The sequence below is a fragment of the Stegostoma tigrinum genome, chromosome 40 (genome assembly GCF_030684315.1).
Source record: "Stegostoma tigrinum isolate sSteTig4 chromosome 40, sSteTig4.hap1, whole genome shotgun sequence".
Lineage (NCBI taxonomy): Eukaryota > Metazoa > Chordata > Chondrichthyes > Orectolobiformes > Stegostomatidae > Stegostoma > Stegostoma tigrinum.
In genome coordinates this window covers 18,287,990-18,308,864 of record NC_081393.1, presented here as the reverse complement: position 1 = coordinate 18,308,864, position 20,875 = coordinate 18,287,990, and the positions used below count along the sequence as shown (strand labels likewise).

The 20,875-nt window shown below is 45.5% G+C and overlaps 2 protein-coding genes across 2 annotated transcripts in view; both read left to right on the top strand.

Moving 5' to 3' along the window:
• The window catches only part of snrnp27 (small nuclear ribonucleoprotein 27 (U4/U6.U5)), a 51,820-nt gene extending 41,591 nt beyond the window's left edge, over positions 1 to 10,229 (top strand). The window contains exons 5-6 of the mRNA XM_048522707.2: positions 8,812 to 8,876; positions 9,880 to 10,229. Coding sequence (XP_048378664.1) covers positions 8,812 to 8,876; positions 9,880 to 9,934 — 120 coding nt within the window. The 3' untranslated portion in view covers positions 9,935 to 10,229. The remainder of the gene's footprint in view (positions 1 to 8,811; positions 8,877 to 9,879) is intronic.
• A 9,663-nt stretch (positions 10,230 to 19,892) lies between these two features.
• The window catches only part of LOC125447961 (max dimerization protein 1-like), a 48,391-nt gene continuing 47,408 nt past the window's right edge, over positions 19,893 to 20,875 (top strand). The window contains exon 1 of the mRNA XM_059641108.1: positions 19,893 to 20,018. Within this exon, the coding sequence (XP_059497091.1) occupies positions 19,952 to 20,018 (67 nt within the window). The 5' untranslated portion in view covers positions 19,893 to 19,951. The remainder of the gene's footprint in view (positions 20,019 to 20,875) is intronic.

Genomic DNA, 20,875 nt, shown 5'->3' with positions numbered 1-20,875 from the left:
GATAGGTGAGTACATAAAGGGAATGGTGGGGATTAGTCAGTGGGAAGGGTATGGTGGATAGGTGGGAGAGAAGATGGACAGGTTGTGTCAAGTCAAAGAGGTGGGGATGAGAGGGAGGGTTGGAAATGGGACGAGGCCGGGGGTGAGGATATTTTAAAACTAGTGAATTCCATGAGGCTGTAGGCTCCCGAGGCAAAATATGAGATGTTGCTCCTCCAGTTTGTGCAAGGTGTCATTGTGACACTGGAGGAGGCCGAGGATGGACATGTTCCCCAGGGAGTGGGAGGGTGAGTTAAAATGGTTGGTGACTGTAAGGTGTTGTCATTTGTTGCCTACACAATGCAGATGTTGTATAAAATGCTCTCCAAGTCTGTGCTTGGTCTCACCAGTGTAGAGGAGGCCACATCAGGAGCAACGGATACAGTAGACCAAGTTGACAGATGTGCAGGTGAACCCATGTCTGATGCCAAAGTTTTGTTTTTGCCTTGAAGGTGAAGGGTGAGGTGTAGGGGCAATTGTAGCTCTTCCTGCAGTTTCAGGGAAAGGTGCCAGGTGTGGTTGGGCTAGTGGGGAGTGTGGATCAAATGAGGGAGTTTCAGAGAGAGCGGTCCCTACGAAAGGCAGATAGGGGTGGGGAGGGAGTCTCTGCCAGCCAAAATAAAAGTTGCTACCTTTTCTAATCCAGTCTTCCAGCACCAAGTCTGTAGCCTTTCAGGTTACAGCAGTTCAGGTGTAGAGCCAAGTTCCTTGTAATGATTTGGTGGTTTCTGCCTCAACAAATAAACTGGGCGTAAAAGCCTTTCCTCGTGTCCCTTTAATCCTTCTACCGATCGCCTTAAATCTGTGAGAAGGTGGTGGTGAGCTGACTCCTTGAACCGCTGCAGTCTGCATGGTGTAGAGATGCCCTCGGTACACAAGGGAGAGAGAGAGAGTTCCAGAGTTTTGACCTAGTGAAAGTGAAGATGCAACTGATGTATTTCCAAGTCAGGGTGCATTCTGATGCATGCATCCAACAACAACAACCCCACTGCAGAGACTCTGGCACCACATGAGCCGTAGTAAGGGAATGCAACACTATTGGAGGTCCCCTTCTTAAAATGATGTGATAAACCGTGTGTTGCCTATCCCCTTGGTTGGATTGCACTATGTTTGTTTGAAAAAGAGCAGGGGAATTCTATTAACATAAGGATGTAAAACAGTACAGCACAGGAACGGGCCTTTTGATCCATCATGTCTGTGCCAACCATGTATCCGTTACAAAGTAATCCCGTCTGCCTGTAAAGGGTCTGTATCCCTGAATTCCCTGCCTATTCAGGTGTCTTAAAATTGCCTCTTACACTTTGCTGTCATATCTGCTTTTACCACCACCCCTGGCAGCATGTTCCAGGTGCCTGGCATCCTCTGTTTTAAAAAAAAGTTGCCTTGCATATCTTCAAACTTACTCCATCTCACCTTAAACCTATGTCCCCTAGTATTTGACATTTCCAACCTGGAGAAAAGATTCCAACTATTCACCCTATCCATGTCTCATAATTTTATATAATGCTATCATGTCACCCTTAAATCTCTGGCACTCCAGTGAAAACAGTCCACGTTTGTCCACCCTCTCTTCATAGCTATTACACTCCTATCCTGGTAAGCCCTTTTGTACCCTCTCCTAAACCTCCTCATCCTTTCTACAGCATGGCAGTCACTATACTCCAAACTAAAGTTTTACAACGGGACTTTTTTTCAACTTTTATATGCAATGCCCCATCCAACGAAGGCAGGCGCGCTATTCACAGCCTTTGCCATATTATCCACTTGCAGGGTGCTATGGACTTGCACCCCAAGAACACCGTGTACATCAGTGCTCCTCAGGGTCCAACTATTGACTGTATACTCTTCTCGAAAATGACCTTCACCCCCAAAATGCATCATTTCAAATTTGTCCAGATTAAATTCCATTTGCCATTCTCTAACCAACTTTCCAACTCATCCATACCCTACTGTATCCTTTGACAAGCACTTTCACTATCCACAACTCCCCCAATTCTGTTTCATCTGCAAAACTACTAATCAGACCATCTACAGTTTCATCCCAATCATTTATATATACTGCAAACATCAGAGGTCCCCTCACTGATCCTTGCAGAACACCACTGGCCTCAGACTTACAGTCAGAAAAACACCCTTCCACAACTACCCTCTGTCTTCAATGATCAAGCCAATTCTGCACACAACTTCCCAACTCCCTGGGGATACCATGTGACTTATATCTTTTAGACCAGCCTAGCATGAGGGACCTTGTCCCACTCTCATCAATCCTCTTTGTCCTTTCCTCTAAAAACTCAATCAGATTTGTGAGACAAAGCCACATTAATTATGCCTCATAAGTCCATTCTTTTCCAAATGTGAATTAATCCTGCCCCTAAGCTTCTTCAATAATTTCCTGACTACTAGTGTAAGGCTCACCAGCCTGTAATTTCCTGGATTATCCATGATGTCCTTCTTAAACAAAGGAACAACGTTCTTCATTCTTCTGAGACCTCACCTATAGTTGAAGAGGATACAAAGATTTCTGTCAAGGCTCTTGCAATTTCCTCCCTTATCCCCTTTAGTCTCTTGGGATAGATCCCATAGGTCCTGCCTACCTGAATGTTTTTCAAGCCACCCAACACCACCAACTCCTTAATATTGACATGCCCTAGAATATCAACATTTCCCTCCCTCATCTCACCATCCTCCATATCCTCCGCCATGGTAAATACAATGCAAAGTATTCATTAAGGACCTCACCCACTTCCTCTAGCTCCATGTATAAATCCCTACTTTGTCCTTGAGTGGAACCATCCTTTCACAAGCTACCCACTTGCTCCTAATATAAAATGCCTCAGGGTTGTCCTTAATCCTACTTACCAAGGACATTTCATACCCCCTTTTCACCTTCCTAATTCTCTGTTTTAGTTCTTTCCGGCTTCCATTATATTCCTCAAGGGCTTAGAGTGTTTCCTTTCTCACGCCTCTGTCCTCACATTGCTTCCCCCCCAACTAAAACACAAATAAAGACAGAATCGTCCTTGTCCTGACATATCATCCCACCAAACTCTGCATCTGACAAATGATTCTCCGCCACCTACAATCCACCCCACAACCAAAGATATATTACCCTCCCCATCCCGATTTGCATTTCGTAGGGACCATGCTGTCTGCGACTTCCTCATCTGCTCCACACTCCCCACTAACACTCCCCTACATCTCCCCCCTCATCTCCATTCAAGGCAAGAAACAAACCTTTGACATGAGACATGGGTTCACCTGCACATCTGCTAATGTGGTATACTGCATCTGCTGCACCTAATGGCTGCCTCTCCATCAGAGAGACCAAGCAGAAACTTGGAAACCATTTTGTAGAGCCTCTGTGCTCTGTCTGTGACAGAAAAACAAACATTTCAACTCCTCCTCCCACACCCTGGGTGACATGTCCATCCTGGGCCTCCTCCAGTGTCACGATGACGCCACCCACAAACTGGAGGAGCAGCAGCACCTCGAGACCCTACAGCCCGATGACCTAAATATGGATTTTACCAGTTTCAAAATCTCCCCACCCCCAGCATCATCCCGTGACCAACCTCCTCTCTCCTCCCCACCTCCTTGCCCTGACACAATCTGTCCATCATCTCTCCCCCCCCCCCCCCCCCAATCTGCTGCTCCCACCGCATTGACCAATCCCCACCACTATCCCACCTAACTTCCCCAGCCCCACCCCCCCTCTATTTATCACTGAGGTCCCTTCCCCATTTCTGAAGAAGGGTCCAACCTGAAATGCCAGCTTTCCTGTTCCTCTGCTGTCTGGCCTGCTGTGTTCCTCCAGCTCTACACACTTATCTCTAAGTCCAACATCTCCAGTTCTGGCTATCTCATATTATACTTTTTTTATTTCTTTGACTAATCTTTCCTCCATGGTTGTCATCCATGGTTCCCAAATCTTGCCATTCTTATCTTACGTCCTCACAGGAAAATGCTGATGCTGAACTCTAATCAACTTGCTTTTTTAAGAAAGAATTCCCATACGTCAGATGTGGATTTACTGCCTGAAGTCTAGTTTCTCCAATTCCTGCTGTGATTAGCCTTCCTCCAATTTAGTACTTGCACTTAAGGACCAATCTTATCTTTATCCATAACTACCTTAAAACTTACTGAATTGTGAATCCCGTTCCCAAAATGCCTCCCTCCTTAAACTTGGATCACCTGGTCAGGCTCATTCCCCAAAATAAGGTCTAATAACCCAACCCTTTCCTAGTTGGACTGTCTATGTATTGTTTCAAGAACCCCTTCTGGATACCCCAACTAAGCCCCTGGCACTAAGGGACTCTCACAATACTGGGGAAATTAAAACTTCCCATATCAAAAACCACCTCCTGTTGTTTTTACATCTTTCCATGATTTTGTATCGCCTGCTAGCTCTTGGGAGGTCTGTGGTATAACCCCATCAGAGTGATTGCAGCTTTCTTATTCCTGTGTCCTACCCATCTGGGCTGATGAGCCCTCCAAGATGTCCTCTATTAATGCAGCTATGAAATTCTTCTTTATCAGTAAAGCAACTTCCCACCTCATTTACACCTGTCTCTATCAAGCCTGAAAGATATAAATCCTGAAACATTCTATGAATCCAGGCCCTTCGCAATCCCCTTCTCAGTCATAATGAGTGAGCTGACTTCTCCCAGAATCATCCTCAGTCACTTCTCACTGTCACCATCTGTAGCAGAAAAGATGATCTGGTCATTGCCACAGTGCTGTTTGTGGGAACTTATTAGATAATTCGCTGCCACGTTTCCTACATTACCGCAGTGGCTATCCTTTAAAAGTACTCAATTAACTGTGAAATAATGTCACATCCCAAGGTGCTGTATGAATGCAAGTCTTTCTTTGCATCCCTAGCACTCTAAAGAGTTCCATTTTGAAGCAAGTCTGGTGGATCTGATGCTTTGTTTTGCTGTTCAAGCTGACTAGTTAATCAATAAAAGAAGTTAAGCTGGGGCCTGGTTTGGTGAAAGCAGAGCAAGGTGTTGGTGTGGCTAGAGCCCTTGTGTACTTTGCAGCAGGCAGTGTGTGTTTGGAAAACCCCTGTTAAAAGATTGTCTGTTTTTAAAAGAAGTGCCACTGCTTTACTTACTAAAATTGCTGCGTGAAGCCATGTAGAAAGCGACCACTTGGCCGTAAAGACAGAAGTAGGTAATTTGGCCCATCGAGTCTGCTTTGCTGTTCAACGAGATCATGGTTGATCTGATCATCCTCAACTCCATTTTCCTGCTTGTTCCCCATAACCCTTGATTGTCTTCCAGATTAAAAATCTGTCTCAGCCTTGAATGCACCAAATGAGCGAGAGTCTGTAGTCCTCTATGGTAAAGAATTCCACAGATTCATGACTGTCTGAAAAAAGGAATTCCTCATTTCTATTGTAAATATGCAACCCCATATTCTGACGTTATGTCCTCTTGTCCAAGACTCTCCCACAAGGGGAAACAACCTTGCCAAATCTACCCTGTCAAGTCCCCTAAGAATCTTGAACGTTTCAGTAAAGTCACTGTCATGCTTTGCAGTACAGAAAAAGGCTCTTTCGTCAATCTTTGAAACTCCAGTGAATACAGGTCCAGTCTTTTTGCTCGTTCTTGTAAGACAGTCTATTCTTCCCTAGGTCCCGTCTCTTCTGTGGATTGCCTCATACTGTAAGATCAAAAGGCAAATGAGCAGAAGTAGGCTATTCAGTCTTTCTTTAGATTTTGGACTCAAACCTGTTTGTAGTATTCCAGCGATAATGGGAACTGTAGATGCTGGAGAATCCAAGATAACAAAGTGTGAAGCTGGATGAACGCAGCAGGCCAAACAGCATCTCAGGAGCACAAAAGCTGACGTTTTGGGCCTCTCTGATGAAGGGTCTAAGCCCAAAACGTCAGCTTTTGTGCTCCTGAGATGCTGCTTGGCCTGCTGTGTTCATCCAGCTTCACACCTTTTTATTATGTAGTATTCTAGCTGTGGTCTGACTGGTGCGTAGTACAGCTTGAGCAGTACATCTCTATTTTATATTCCATTACCTTTGAAATATCCATTCAGCATTCCATTGGCATTCCCTTTTACCCACTAAACTTAGATGTTACCTAGGTCTTTGTGATTTATGAACAAGAACTCCTAAGTCCCTCTGTGCTGTAGTTTCCCACTGCCTTCCACCATTGAAATTACATTCAGTGCTTCTATTCTTCCTGTCAGAGAGCATAATCTCACATTGCCCCACACAATATTCCATTCGCCAAGTTTATGCCTGCTTGTTTAACCACTCACCTTCCCATCTATTTTTTGTGTTATCCAAACTGTGGCAATCGGAAATTCACAGCAACAGGCGGGAGACAAATGCTGGCGTGGGAACATTGTGATGTATTGAAGTGGCAGGCAATTGGAGCTTTGGGTCATTTTTACAGACAGAACACAGGTGTTCTGCAAAGTGGTCTCCCACTGTATGTTTCAATGTAGAGGAAACCAATTGTTTGCAGCAAATACAGTAGACTAGATTGGGTGAAGGTGCAGGTAAGTCGCTGCTTCACCTGGAAGGTGTGTAGGGCCTTGGAGGGAGGAGGTAAACAGACAGGTATTATCCCTTCTGCGGCTGGATGAGGAGGTTGGTGGTGCGATAAGTGAGGAATCGGACACCCTGTTGTTGTGGAAGGGAAGGGGTGAGAACAGAAGCCGCTGGGGGTTGTTGGGGGCAAACAAGGCAAAGACCCTGTCAACCATGTTGTTGTGGAATCTTCACTTCAGGAAAAAGGTGGACATTTCTATGGCCTCCCCGCTCTGGCACGTGGCATCACCAGAACAGAAGAGATGGTGAAACTGAGAGAATGGGATGCAGTCATTGCAGGAGGCAGGGTGTGAGGATTTGTATTTGAGGTCAATGTGGGAGTTGATAGGTTTGTAATGGATTTCGGGTGCTAAATATCACATTCTCCTAGCTGCAAACAGCCCTGAGAGTCACTGAACTTGAAACGTTAACTCTGCTTTCTTCCAGCGTGTGCTGCCAAACTTGCTGAGTATTGTCAATGATTTCTGCTTTTGTTTCAGGTCACCAGGATCCGCAGCGTTTTGTCTTATTTTGTGTGCCACCTTTGTCAAACATTTTGTGGTATCTTTATCAAACATTTTCTGAAAATCCAAATACATTACATCTGCTGTTTTCCCTTTATTTAACCTGCCTTTTTTTAAATCACCTCGGAGAATTATAAGAAATTTTTCGGTTAAGATTTCTCTTTGTGAAGCCATGCTGATTCTGCTTCTTCATATTGTTTCTAAATGCTGTGCTATTTATAATAGACTCTAACATTTTCCCAATAACTGAAGCTAACTGGCCTATTAGTTACCTGTTGTTTGACTCCTTACCTTTTTAAATAAATTTTTATACACTGACAGTTTTTCAATCCTGTGGGGCATGTCCAGAATCTAAGGCTTCCAGGAAGATAGTGCATCCACTATCTCTTTGAAAGCAGTATTTTTCAGATGTGCAGGAAAGCTTGGTCAATGCCAGCCAATTTGCAGCAACTCTTGCAGCATCATGCTTCTCTCAGGGGTTTCTCTTTCCACAGTTCTAAGTTGGGAATGCTGCTTTGGTCTCACTTTTCACTTAACTAATGAGCAGCTTTCCTGGGTGGCTATATTGTGTCTTACTGGTACCTACCTTTGTCTAAATGTACCAGTTTGTAAGTAACAAATATGGCTGTGTTCTCTCCACCACAACTTGGAAAGCAGAAACGCTTAAGGTTGCCTGTTGTTCCACAGAATGCACCAGTAATAAGATCCAAATGATAAAGTGGTATTTTGTTAATGTAAAAATAAATTTAAAATCAGAAATCTAACTCGCAATTTGTTGGTGATCTGCAGCTCATTTCCCTTGTCCCTCAGTTGAACCTTGCAAGCTCTGGTATTTGGTAGCTAAGGTCGCTGAGGGCTACAGAAACTAGGCTTTGGAGATGGAGTTGAGGTACAGATTAGCTAGGATGCAGTTAACTGGCTGAATGGCCTCCTGCTGGTCCTTGTTCAAGTAGAGCAGGTCTTTACAAAAAGGTTAGGCAGCTCCCGCCAGGATGTCGATGTGATCCTGGTATTAAAAGTTAGCACCAACAATTTGTGGTGAGGCATCTTGGTTTTTTTCACTTCCTCACATGCAGCAAAGTTGATGCCAAGCCTTGGAGTGAGTCAGGTAGCTGATTGTTTTGAACTCTGCTTGATTGAATGATCAATCCACTCTGGAGAGGGTTTACAAAGCAACAACACAATCCGAGTGAGTAGGAAATGTGGAATGTGTCACCAAGAGAGGTACTATGTGCTGGTCCAGTAATAGATGGAAGAGGTAGTCCACACAGAGGTCGGCTTGCTTTTTTTTAAAGTTAATTTGTGGGATATGTGGGTCATTGGTTGACCAGTATTTATTGCCCATCCCTAGTTGCCCATGAGAAGGTAGTGGTGAGCTGCTGCCTTGAACCACTACAGTCCACCTGCTGTGGATTGACCTACAATGCCCTTCAGGAGGGAATTCGATGATGTGGACCCAGCAACAGTGATATGTTTCCAAGTCAGGATGGTGAGTGGCTTGGAGGGAAACTTGCTGGTGATGGTATTACCATGTATCTGCTGCCCATGGGTTAGGAAGGTATTGTGTGAGGAGCTTTGGCTATCCCAGTGCATTTGGGACTGCCTCCTGTGCAGTTGGTTGCTGTTCAATCCCTACTGACATCGGGAAATGTAAAACTGCAGCTTCTAACGTGTGCTCTGACTTTCCTTTTGCAGGGCAAGAAGCTTGAAGGTTCTGTTAATGCTTACGCTGTTAACGTACAACAGAAGAGGAAATATCGGTGAGGAACTGGAGGAATTTGTAAACTTTCATAGACTAAACCATTCTTTATAAAGTTGTAACTAAATCAGTTAGATTTAATGTCTCCATATAACTGCAGGGGTCACTGTTCATCTTCATTTGAGCCTCTCACCGCAGTAGTGATTAAACATTTGAAATGCGTGCCCATCCTGCACAGTTTGAAAAGAAACCGGAGCACTGCAATTTAATGAAGTTCCGAATAAGGCTCTCGAGCAACTGGGGTTGATTATTTCTTGGCAGTTTGTTTGTTGTCACTTGATTTAACAGTCCTTTGTGCACAGAGTAAGTTTGAAAGCACATTCAGTCATTGGTTCTCCCCGTCAGCAGGCTACCCAGTTGGTAAAACAAAAACCCAGCCTTTATACAAAGTATTAAGATAAATGAGGGTGGGAAAGTGACTACAGTGAGCTATTTCAGACCCTGACCTGGGATTGACATTCCTCTAAACCCATTACTTCTGTAGCAATCACTGTTAAGCATTCAGTTTCTCCGCAGTAGTGAGGAGTATGTTCTTCAGGCAGAGCATATTGGGTCTTTGCTTTATCATCAATTTTACAACTGATACAGCATCTTGGTGTCACAAAGCCCTTCCCAGTGCATGAGACAAATCTACGTAATAAATACAGTAACCTTACTGTCCTGTAGGGAAGGAGTCTGTCCTAACCCGGACTGGCGTGCATGTGACTCCTGACCCACAACAGTGTGGTTAACTCTTGACTGCCCTCTGAATGGCTGAGCAAATCAGCTCATGAGCAATCAGGGATAGACAACAAATGCTCGCTTATCTAATGAAAGACTAAAACAAATCTTAAGCTAGCCAGTATGTCACTATTGCAGTGAAAAGAATACCGTATACATTATTTCAATAATAATATAGCACCCGCTGATTAATGTCCTTACTTTTTAAAAAGAGCAATTGTCATTAGAATTGTCCTCAAATAGCTGTCCATAATCATTTTTCTTCCTCTTTCTCTCCTGTGCAGGCAGTACATGAACAGAAAAGGTGGTTTTAACAGACCTCTGGATTTCATTGCGTAATTCCTTTCCAGGCCTGACAATATCTGATGTTCTTTACACTGCGGCCAGGGCGATGGCAGCTTTCCCTTGACTCTTGCCACCATACCCCAGCTGAACCCAGCGTTGTTTTATTTGTCCCTCTAGAGTGAAGCACTGGTGGTAGGCATGTCTTCAAGCCTGACTGTGAAGGTTTGACCACATTTGTGATGTTTATTCTGTATATTGTTTTCAAATTACTGTATTATTAGTGAGGAGTAAAGATAACGGACATACTCTGTGGCTTCATCTACATCAATAAAAGGCCAAGAAAAACTAACTGTTTTTGCTTTATGCCTCTTCATATTAGCCTGAGCTTTGCACTACCTTCTTCTTTCACCTTACCAACACTTTGGGATTTATCTTTGAGAGATTGAGATTCAAAGCTGTGAAAATGTTTGGCTTTAAAACGAATCCCAGAGACAGCAGACTTGTCTGATTTTTGATCGGGCCATACACAACCTTGCTTGAACAACTCTTTGTAGAATAGTTTGCTGTGTCAGGTTCCTGGTGTTTTAACATAATGTCTGCTTTAAAATGAACAGCTATATCTATATTCACGTTATCAGGTGGATAAATATTTTTATCCTGACTCCATTCTCTTTCTGGGGTCTGGTTGATAGTGTAAATAGTTTCAGTTTAATGCACCATTTCTTGCTTCAGGTCCAGATGCTGATTGTTTGTCTTGACAGCACGCAGCTGGATTTTTCAGATCTTGCACATTAGATATACAATTCACTCTGAACTATTGTGGACTCACCTGTATGTAGCAGTGTAGACAAAAAAAAGGAGTTGCCATTTACCTGAGCTCGGTAAAAGTCTGAGCTTGTTTCCCAGTTTGGGAAGTGCTGACTTCAGTATAATGCAAGGGCAGGTGGGGGTATGCACGATGTGGTTTAACTCTTTGTAGGGATTACCTTGTGTAGTGTCCCCACATTGAGGATGACTATAATTATGTGGAGTGTGGACAAGTTGGGAAGGTGATCAGTAAGACTGTTACGTCAAGTCTGAGATGTCTAAAATATCCTCTGAATTTTTGTATGTAAGTGACAAACATTTTTTTAAGCCTCGACTGCAAATCTGCACACATTGGAGTGCCATGAATGCAGACATGCTGGTGTTGGACCGGGGTGGACAAGAAATCACACAACACCAGGTTATAGCCCATCAGGTTTATTTGAAAACACAAGCTTCTGAAGCCTCACTCCTTCAGGTGTGAAAATGTTTGGCGTCAAAACAAATCCTAGGCACACTTGTCCGATTTTTCTTTTAATCAGCCTATTTCTGAAGAAGGGTCTAAGCCCGAAACATCAGCCTTCCTGCTCCTCTGATACTGCTTGGCCTCCTGTGTTCATCCAGCTCTATAACTTGTTATCTCAGATTCTCCAGCATCTGCAGTTCCTACTGTTGCTGTACAGCCATTCTTGAATGACCCTATGTAAAATACTTTGCTGTGTCAGACTCCTGTGATTTTAACGTTATGTCCACTTTTAAGTGAACAGCCATATCTGCATTCAGGTTATCAGGCTAATATGTATTTTTATCCTGACTTCATTCTCTTTCTAAGTGTGTGTTTCCAAATAAACCTGTTGGACTATAACCTGGTGTTGTCATTTCTCACATTGGAAATGGCATCGAAAAACAGCTGTTAAGAGTGGACAGTTACCTGGTTTGTTTTATTACATTGTGATCATATTTATTGGTTCTTATGACCATGTCCTTACAAACAGCTCAGTGAGAACCAATCCTCAAACTTCATGCTTTCTTCACTCATGCTGCACCTAGTGTCGTGCAATTCAGTGGCATTTGGCAAACTATAACTAATTTACAGTTGTCAGTGTTAAAGGGTTTTGTTTATTTCCCTGTGGATTTGATTTACTTGTACATTTTTCTGTGCTTTCTATTAATGTCTGTTTTTAATAAAAAGCTTCAGAGTTAGTCTTGTTGGGAGTTATAGCAGGATAGTGACCTCAGGATATCCATTTGTTCCTCCCAGAACATTCAGTTCCAATTGAAGAGAAGCTGTGGCCTATTTTAAAATCCTATGTTGCAGTGCCAAGTAAGTTGTTTGGTTCTGGTACAGTGTGTTAACTGCAGGATCTATCTCCAAAACTGTGCCCTTTATGTACTGGCTCCATGTATAATTCTGCCTGTACTCTATGTAGCTGTGCAGGAGCTGTGTTCATCTCTGACTCAGGAACAAGAGCAGGCTGTTTTGACTCCTTGATGTGCTCCATTGTGCAACTGTCTCTCCTGGTTTGAGACTGTTCTCCCCAGCTGGAGGCAAAGTATCCTTCTAAACTCTAGCAAATGCAAGTCCACTCACCTTACAGGACATCTCGGCATTGTGTGTCATGAACTTGTGCTGCATTCCCTCTTTGTTTTAAGTCTATCCTCCTTAGATACAGAGACCAAATTAAACAATGCTCTTGGTATGATTTAATCAGGGTACAGTACAGTTGCAGGAAGAGATCTTCACTTCAGAACTCAAATCCTCTCTCAGTAAAGGCCAACATACAATTTTCCATCCTAATGCAAGCCGTCCCTGCATGTCACTGACTTACAAACAAGTTTGCCTTGAGCCTCAATTTCCAATCACTCACCATTCAAAAAATACTCGGCATTTCTGTTCCATTTTGACCCAAATGGATTGCTTGTTTTTCCAAGTTCTATTCCGTCTGCTGTGCTCTTGCGCTCTCATTCAGCATGTCTAAATCTATTATAAGCGCCTTTGAGTCCTCTTTGCCTTCTCACCTTATTTTGTATCAGCTGAATCTGCTGCAATATAGAAACTATCTTGATGCTATGTTCATTCCTAAAATGGCCAGCTTTTCACCAGTTGGCTATGAAACTCTTTGCCTTTCTGTGAAATTGAGCTCTTTTTAAAACAGTTGCTAGTCTCTAGTGAGTGTTGAATTTACTAGTGGGGTAAGCGTTAATGTCTGATTTCCTATTGCAAAGGAAGGTTCTTTCTTTGCGAATACTTATTTGAATCTGAAGAGAAAATGGCAGTGATTCATGTTTTCTCAGGTTCACGTGGAGTACCCCTGGAAATAGGATGAATCCAGAACCCTTTGTGTTTCCGAAAGCGCTGTATGTCGTTGGCAGTAACTTGGTTCCGTACGTCACCAGGGATTATCGGCACATGCTAAATTGATGTTCAACCACTCCTGCATGTGTACCCCACACAAAACCGAATCAGCTGGATCAGAGATAGTAGGAACTGCCAATGCTGGAGATTCTGAGATAACAAGCTTTACAGCACAACAGACCAAGCAGCATCAGAGGAGCAGGAAAGCTGACGTTTTGGGTCCAGATGCTTCTTCAGAAAATCACAGAACAGTGTTTGCCCTCGCTTACTTGGCAGTGGCAGGTGTCAGAGCTGAGTTCACTCAAAGTTTCCCTGCCCCAGAGAACTCTGGATGCCCAGTCATCAGGATGTTCAAGTCACAGATCAACAGTTTTGCTTCAGATACTAAGGCATTTGGGAATAGTGCAGGAAGGTATCACTGAGGGAGACAATCAACCACAGTTTTACTGCATGACCTGCTTTTTTTCAAGCCAGTAGATCCTCAAGCCATTAGTAAACGAGATGGACCAAAAGGTGCCAATTCCTCAAGGCCCAATGGTCCTACATCTTTGGACTTTAAAGAGGTGGCTACAGAAATGCACAAGCTTGGAATGCAATTGCAGGAATTGACAGCAGGGCAAAGGACGAACTGGGCTGCCACAAGGATTAACTTTTGAATCTCAACAGTTCACAAACTGTTAATGGTTGATGCAGGGAAAAAAGGCATCCTGTTGAATCTTCTGGTCTTGCAATCATCAGGACAGAATTGCAATACCAAATCTCTGAAGAAGATGCTAATTTTACTGCATGAGAAGGATTGGTTGGCAACTAGACTCAGATTGTGGCACTACCATGGGGAATGTGCTTAAATGACGGGATTGTATGTACTGCATCAATTCACTCAGGATGTGGGCATCACTGGCTGGTCAGTATTTATTGCCTGATTCTGGATTCCCTTGAGAAGGTTGGGGGAGAGTCACCTTTTTAAGCCACTGAAGCTCATGTGCTGTCTGTAGACCCACACGGTGCTGTTAGGGACAAACTTCCATGATTTTGACCCAGCATCACTGAAGGAAGGGCTGATATATTTCAAAGCCAGGATGACTGGTGGAGTGGCTTGGAGGGATGCTTGCAGGGAGTGGTGTTCCCATCTATCTGCTGCCCTTGTCCTCCTTGCATGGTAGCGATCCTGAGTTCGAAAGGTGTTGTCTAAGGAGCCTCGGTGAGTTGCTGCAGTGCATCTTGTAGACGGTACACACTGCTGTTACTGAGCGTCAGTGGTGGAGGGGGTAGGGGGCTGCTTTGTCCTGGATAATGTTGAGCTTCAGGTGTTGTTGGAGCTGCCCCAATCCAGGGCAAGTGGGACATATTGCATCACACTCCTGACTTGTGCATTGCCAATGGCTTTGGGGAGTCAGGAGTTGATGCAGCGAGTAACTCAGTCCCAGCCTCTGACCTGCTGTTGTAGCCACTATTATTATGGCTGGTACAGTTCACTTTCTGGACAATAGTAACCCCCAGTTTGTTGATAGTGGGGGATTCAGTATGGGCAGTGGTTATATTGTCTTTTAATGAGGCAGGCATTATGTTACTTGCACTTGTCAGCCCAAGCCTGGATGTTGCCCAGATCATGTTTTTGGACACGGACTGCTCCAGTATGTGATAAGTCGCTAATGGAGCTGAACATTGTGCGGTTATTGGCAAACATCCCCCACTCCTGACCTTATGATGGAGGGAAGGTCATTGATGAAGCAGCTGAGGATGGTTGGGCCTAGGACACTACATTGAGGAACTCCTGCAGAGATGTCGTGGACCTGAGATGACTGACCTCCAACGACGATGACCATCTTTCCATGTGCCAGGTATGACTCCAACCAGTGGAGAGTTGCCCCGATTCCTATTGATGCCAGGACAGTTCCAAGGAAGGGTCACTGGACCCAAAACATTAACTTTGATTTTTCTTCACAGATGCTGCCAGACCTGCTGAGCCTTTCCAGCAAGTTCTGTTTTTGTTTCTGATTTACAGCATCTGCAGCTCTGGTTTTTTTTGAAGGAAGACTCATTCCGAGTGTTGCAAATGTTTGGAATTCTGTACCCCACCAAACGTTTGATTGTTAGGTATACATAAGGGAAGGGAATACATGATGAATGGTAGGACCATGGGAAGTACCAGGGATCAGAGGGACCTTGGTATGCATGTACACCGGGGCTATAAGGTAGCGGGACAGGTGGATAAAGTGGTAATACGGATTGTGGGATACTTGCCTTTATGAGCCAAAGCATTAAGTTTGAAGAGCAGGAGGTTGTGCTGGAATTGTTTCAGACATTGGTGCCTGTGCTCTTATATTTCCCAGGGTCCTACGATTCAACATGTTACTCCATTGCCTTGTTAGTTTTCCCAAAATGCATCACCTCTCACTTATAAGAACAAAGAAAATTACAGCACAGGAAGAGACCCTTCGGCCCTCCAAGCCTGTGCCGATCCAGATCCTCTATCTAAACCTGTTGCCTACTTTCTGAGGATCTGTATCCCTCTGCTCCTGCCCATTCATGTATCTGTCTAGATACATCTTAAGTGATGCTATCATGCCTGCCTCTACCACCTCCACTGGCAATGCATTCCAAGCACCCACCACCCTCTGCGTTAAGAACTTTCCACGTACTTTCCCTTAAACTTTTCCCCTCTCACCTTGAAATCGCGACCCCTAGTAATTGAGTCCCCCACTCTGGGAAAAAGTTACTTGCTATCCACCCTATCTATAACTGTCATGATTTTGTAGACCTCAATCAGGTCCCCCCTCAACCTCCGTCTTTCTAATGTAAATAATCCTAATCTACTCAAGATCTCTTCATAGCTAGTGCCCTCCATAGCAGGCAACATCCTGGTGAACCTCCTCTGCACCCTCTCCAAATCATCCACATCCTTTTTGGTAATGTGGTGACCAGAACTTTACGCAGTACTCTAAATGTGGTTGAACCAAAGTCCTATACAACTGTAACATGACCTACCAACTGTTTTTTACTCAATACCCCAATAAATGAAAGCATGCCGTATGCCATTTTGACCACTCTATCGACCGGCGGGAGCGTCAGTTTTCCCCAGGCTTTTCCATATGACCATATTAAATTCTGTTTGCCACTGTTCAGACAGTCTGTATCATTCTAGCATTGAACCCTTTTCTCAATGTCATGTGTCACACCAATTGTTACGTCGTCTGCCAATTCACTGATCTTACATCCTACATTTGTGTCATTAATGTATACAACAAAAGCAAGGGACCCAGCACCTAACCATGCAGCACACCACTGGCCAACAAGTTTCCAGTCACAAAGACACTCTCTTTGACCATCACCCTCTGTTTCGTGCCACTGAGCCAATTTTGGATCCAATTTGCCAAACTGCCCTGGCTCCTGTGAGCTGTTATTGACTCGTCATCCACATAACACCTTAACAAAACCTTACATGTAGACTACATCCACTGCATTTCCCTTCTAGGTCACCTCTTTGAAAAATTCAATGAGATTTGTTGGATGTGAGGTTCCCCTTACAAAGCCTCATTAACTATCCTCAAGTGGAGATTAATTCTATCCCACAGCATTTGTTTTGAATAATTTGCTCACCACAGTTGTTAGATCCACTGGCCTTGTAGTTCCTGGGTTTATCCCTACTGCCTTTCTTGAACAATGGCAGCACATTTGATGTGCCCTACCCTCACCAAATCCTTTGGCATCCTGCAGTGAGAGGTTGAAATTCGACGTCAGAGCTTCTGCAAGATCATCCCTTGCCTCCCACAGCAGCCTGAGATACATCACCTCTGGGCCTGGAGATTTATCCAGTTTTCCAAGTCAAGAAATTCCTTGGGTACTGTCTTTCCAGTGTGTCTCTGTGTTAACTGTGGCTCCACAGATGGCACTCTCACGCAGGATCCTGGGTTCGTGCCTTAAAACACAAGCTGTCTGTCCCTCAATGCTGCACGGTCACAAGTCCTGCATTTTGGATGCACTGCTTCAAGCCAGCACTTGATTTCCAAGGGCAAGTTCATTTCGAATAGTAAATGGTATTAACTGTAGACTCCTGATTATTCCTGGTTGGGTTCCAGGTGAAAGGCACTGTCCAAATGATAATTGTAAAATTCGAATATCGATGGAGTGATAAGAAAGAAATCAGCCACTTTTAAAACAAAAACAAACAAGTGACGGTTCATTGGGAATTGTCCCTCGCACCTCGGGAATTCAAACGCCACTCCGGACTTTGAGTCTAGACTGATGCTCGAGGGTAGGACTGACTAAGTGCTGCACGGTCACAGGAGGACGCGGAGCGAAGGTGGCAGGGAGTGTGGGCGGGTTCTTACATCTATCCATCAAAACTCCCAAGTAACAGACAATCGCAATATTGTCATGCTCCTGCGTTTGGACTATTGTGGAAAATCTGACACTGGTTTTGAGCCAGAAATCTTACAATTTTCTTTGTTTTTGCTGAACAATACGATCAGTTTAAAAAATAAATTGTCAAAAATATTTCCTAACATAACTTTGTATTTACTTTAAATATAGATGTTGTGATTCGGGTAAGGACTTTGGTTTTGAGTCTCTCCAGTAGAGTAAAAGTTCCCGTTATCGTTGGAGAGTGATGACTGGTAGTGAGTATAACCTGAGGTTCACCAATTGCTTCAGGTGAAAGTCTGAGTGCAAGACTTGAACTCAGTCTTGACACCACTTTGCATTGCAAAACCATGTATCCAGCCGACCCGAGCTAACTGTCCCCCAATTCGCTCTGTGAAAGCCAGTTCAATGGAGGAGTCTGTGAATACTATTGTAAAAACATTGTGACCAGGAGGGGGCAGGACTTCACACTTGGCATTCAGGGCCTTCTCCAAAATCCTCTGCTGACAGAGAAATCAGGCCCCCATTTCAAACTATTGGCACCCAATTCCTACAGTGCAAGAGGAGACCAATAGACCCTCATGCCTGAGAGTAATAACCTTTGGCCAATCTCCTATCTTTTCCCCATTTCCCTTCTCATTATTATAATCCAAATAATCATCCAAAGCTTCCCCCCCGCCCCAGCCTTGAATGGCTCAGCTGAACCTGCCTTCTCCATGTTTCCAGGCAGTGCACTCACACCCTAACTCCTTGCTGGGTGAAACAGCTTTCTCTCACATCACCCCTCCTTCCCTTGCACATCATTTTAAATCTCCAACCCTCTCATTCTTGATCCTCTTACAAACAAGAACAGCTTGTCCCTCTCTACTTTGCTGAGCCTCCTCATGATTTTGAAAACCTGTCAGATCTCCCTTTCAGCCTCCTTCTGTCTCGGAGAACAGTCCCAACTTCTTCATCACTGGAGTTTCTCATCTCTTAAGCTATCCTTGTAAATTGCTTCTGCACTCTTTCCAATTCATTCACATCGTCCCTGAAATGTGGCTCCAACAGCTGTATACAGTAGTCCAACTGGTGTCTTGTACAAGTTCAAAATCACCTTCCTGCTCTTGTACTCTGTGGACCTATTAATAAAGCTGAGGGCACTCTATACTTTATTAACAGCTCTCTCCACTTGTCCTGCTATCTTCTGTGATCTGTGCACATATAACTCCAGGTCCCTCTGATCCTCTTTTAGCTTAATCCCTAATGATTTTTTTCAGTCAAATCTCCGCATATTCAAATCCCTTGGGCAAAAATCAGTTACCCATCAGCATGCAGCTTATTATTTTGAGAAAGCGATATTGCCAGATTTTATTTCCATAGTCATGCTATCCACAAAATGGTCAAATCTACGCAGCCCATCTCTTAAACCATTAAAAAAAGGGTCCCAGCCCAAAACGTCAACTTTCCTGCTCCTCTAATGCTTCCTGGTTCCTCCAGCTCCACGTGTTATCTTAGACTTGAGGGGCTGAATGGCCTCCTGTAGGTTGCATTCTCCCCAAAAAGGTAATAGAAGAAGGCCCGAGAATAAGCTGTTGTACTGGCTGCCTTCTGGAAGAAGTCATTTTGCAGGGTTAGAAGCAGAGAGCGGATAGGGCCAGCAGGGTAGAAACCAACGGACTGAGCGGTCTCCGCCGGGAAGAGCAAAGTCTATCCGCAAGAACGACTGTCCCTGGTGGGGAAAGAAAGACCGCGATTGGCCGAGAACGGCATTACTTCATCCGATTTTGGCCAATAGGATTATTTTCTCGTGACGTCATAGGAAGGTTCAGTTTGACCAGCGCCGAAGAGGGCGTGGCCTGAGCCATGCAGGGGAAGGCGGGGCGGACGGTCTGTTTTCAAACAGGGCCACGTGACGTGTGCGATGATGGGCAGACAAGGTGGATCATTCAGGGTTTTCCTGCACTTGAACCAATGGGAGTTCCGAGGGCGGCAACTCAACGGGGCATGATGTGGCGATTGGGTAATGTGTGGGTGATGGGCATCTGAGCACGACAATCGTTTTGGTCAGAAGGCAGTTCTTATTGACGAATAACCAATCGAAATTAAGGGGTGGTCGTTACCTCGCCAATGGGTGTGGCGCAGATGATGGACGTGCGTTCTCACCAATACAATAGAAAAAGGCGGGCTGGAGCAGGTGCACTGTTCAATGGGTTGACGGAGTGGAGTCACGTGGGAGAGGATGGTTACACAGAAGATCGGCAGTTAGAATATCCAATGAGCACTGAGAAAAGGTGGAGCGTGGAGATGTTCGTCCAATGAGGCTCTGAGGGTGGTCCTTCTCACCATAGGCGGCGGGGAGAGATTGATGGAGTGCTCAATGAACCAATAGCAATGGTAAAGGGGCAGGGCGGGAGGGAGAGTGTCCAATGAGAGCGGCTGGGGGCGGGCCCACTTTGAGGGATAGGAAGGGGCCGACTGGCCGTACACCGCGGCAGTGGCTAAGGCGAGCACTGAGAGAGCGGATTCTGGGGAAGGACAGCGATCCGGCCGCCGTGTGCCCGACCGACATGACCGGGGTCCAGCCCATCGACTTACTCCTTCAGGCCGCCCAGTACCTAGAGCGCCGGGAGAGGGGTAAATATACCTGGGAGGCAAAGAGGGGTAAACATACCTGGGGAGCAGAGAGATGGGTAAGTACACCCGGGGGGGGCAGAGAGGGGGGTAAGTACACCCGGGGGGGCAGAGAGGGGGGTAAGTATACCGGGGGGGGCAGAGAGGGGGGTAAGTATACCGGGGGGGGGGCAGAGAGGGGGGTAAGTATACCGGGGGGGGGGCAGAGAGGGGGGTAAGTATACCGGGGGGGGGGCAGAGAGGGGGGTAAGTATACCGGGGGGGGGGGCAGAGAGGGGGGTAAGTATACCGGGGGGGGCAGAGAGGGGGGTAAGTATACCGGGGGGGGGGCAGAGAGGGGGGTAAGTATACCGGGGGGGGGGCAGAGAGGGGGGTAAGTATACCGGGGGGGGCAGAGAGGGGGGTAAGTATACCGGGGGGGGGGGGCAGAGAGGGGGGTAAGTATACCGGGGGGGGGGGGCAGAGAGGGGGGTAAGTATACCGGGGGGGGGGGGCAGAGAGGGGGGTAAGTATACCGGGGGGGGGGGGCAGAGAGGGGGGTAAGTATACCGGGGGGGGGGGGGCAGAGAGGGGGGTAAGTATACCGGGGGGGGGGGGGGCAGAGAGGGGGGTAAGTATACCGGGGGGGGGCAGAGAGGGGGGTAAGTATACCGGGGGGGGCAGTATACCGGGGGGGGGGCAGAGAGGGGGGTAAGTATACCGGGGGGGGGGCAGAGAGGGGGGTAAGTATACCGGGGGGGGGGGCAGAGAGGGGGGTAAGTACACCCGGGGGGGGCAGAGAGGGGGTAAGTATACCTGAGGGGGTAAATATACTGGGGGGAGGGGGTAAATATACTGGGGGGAGGGGGTAAATATACTGG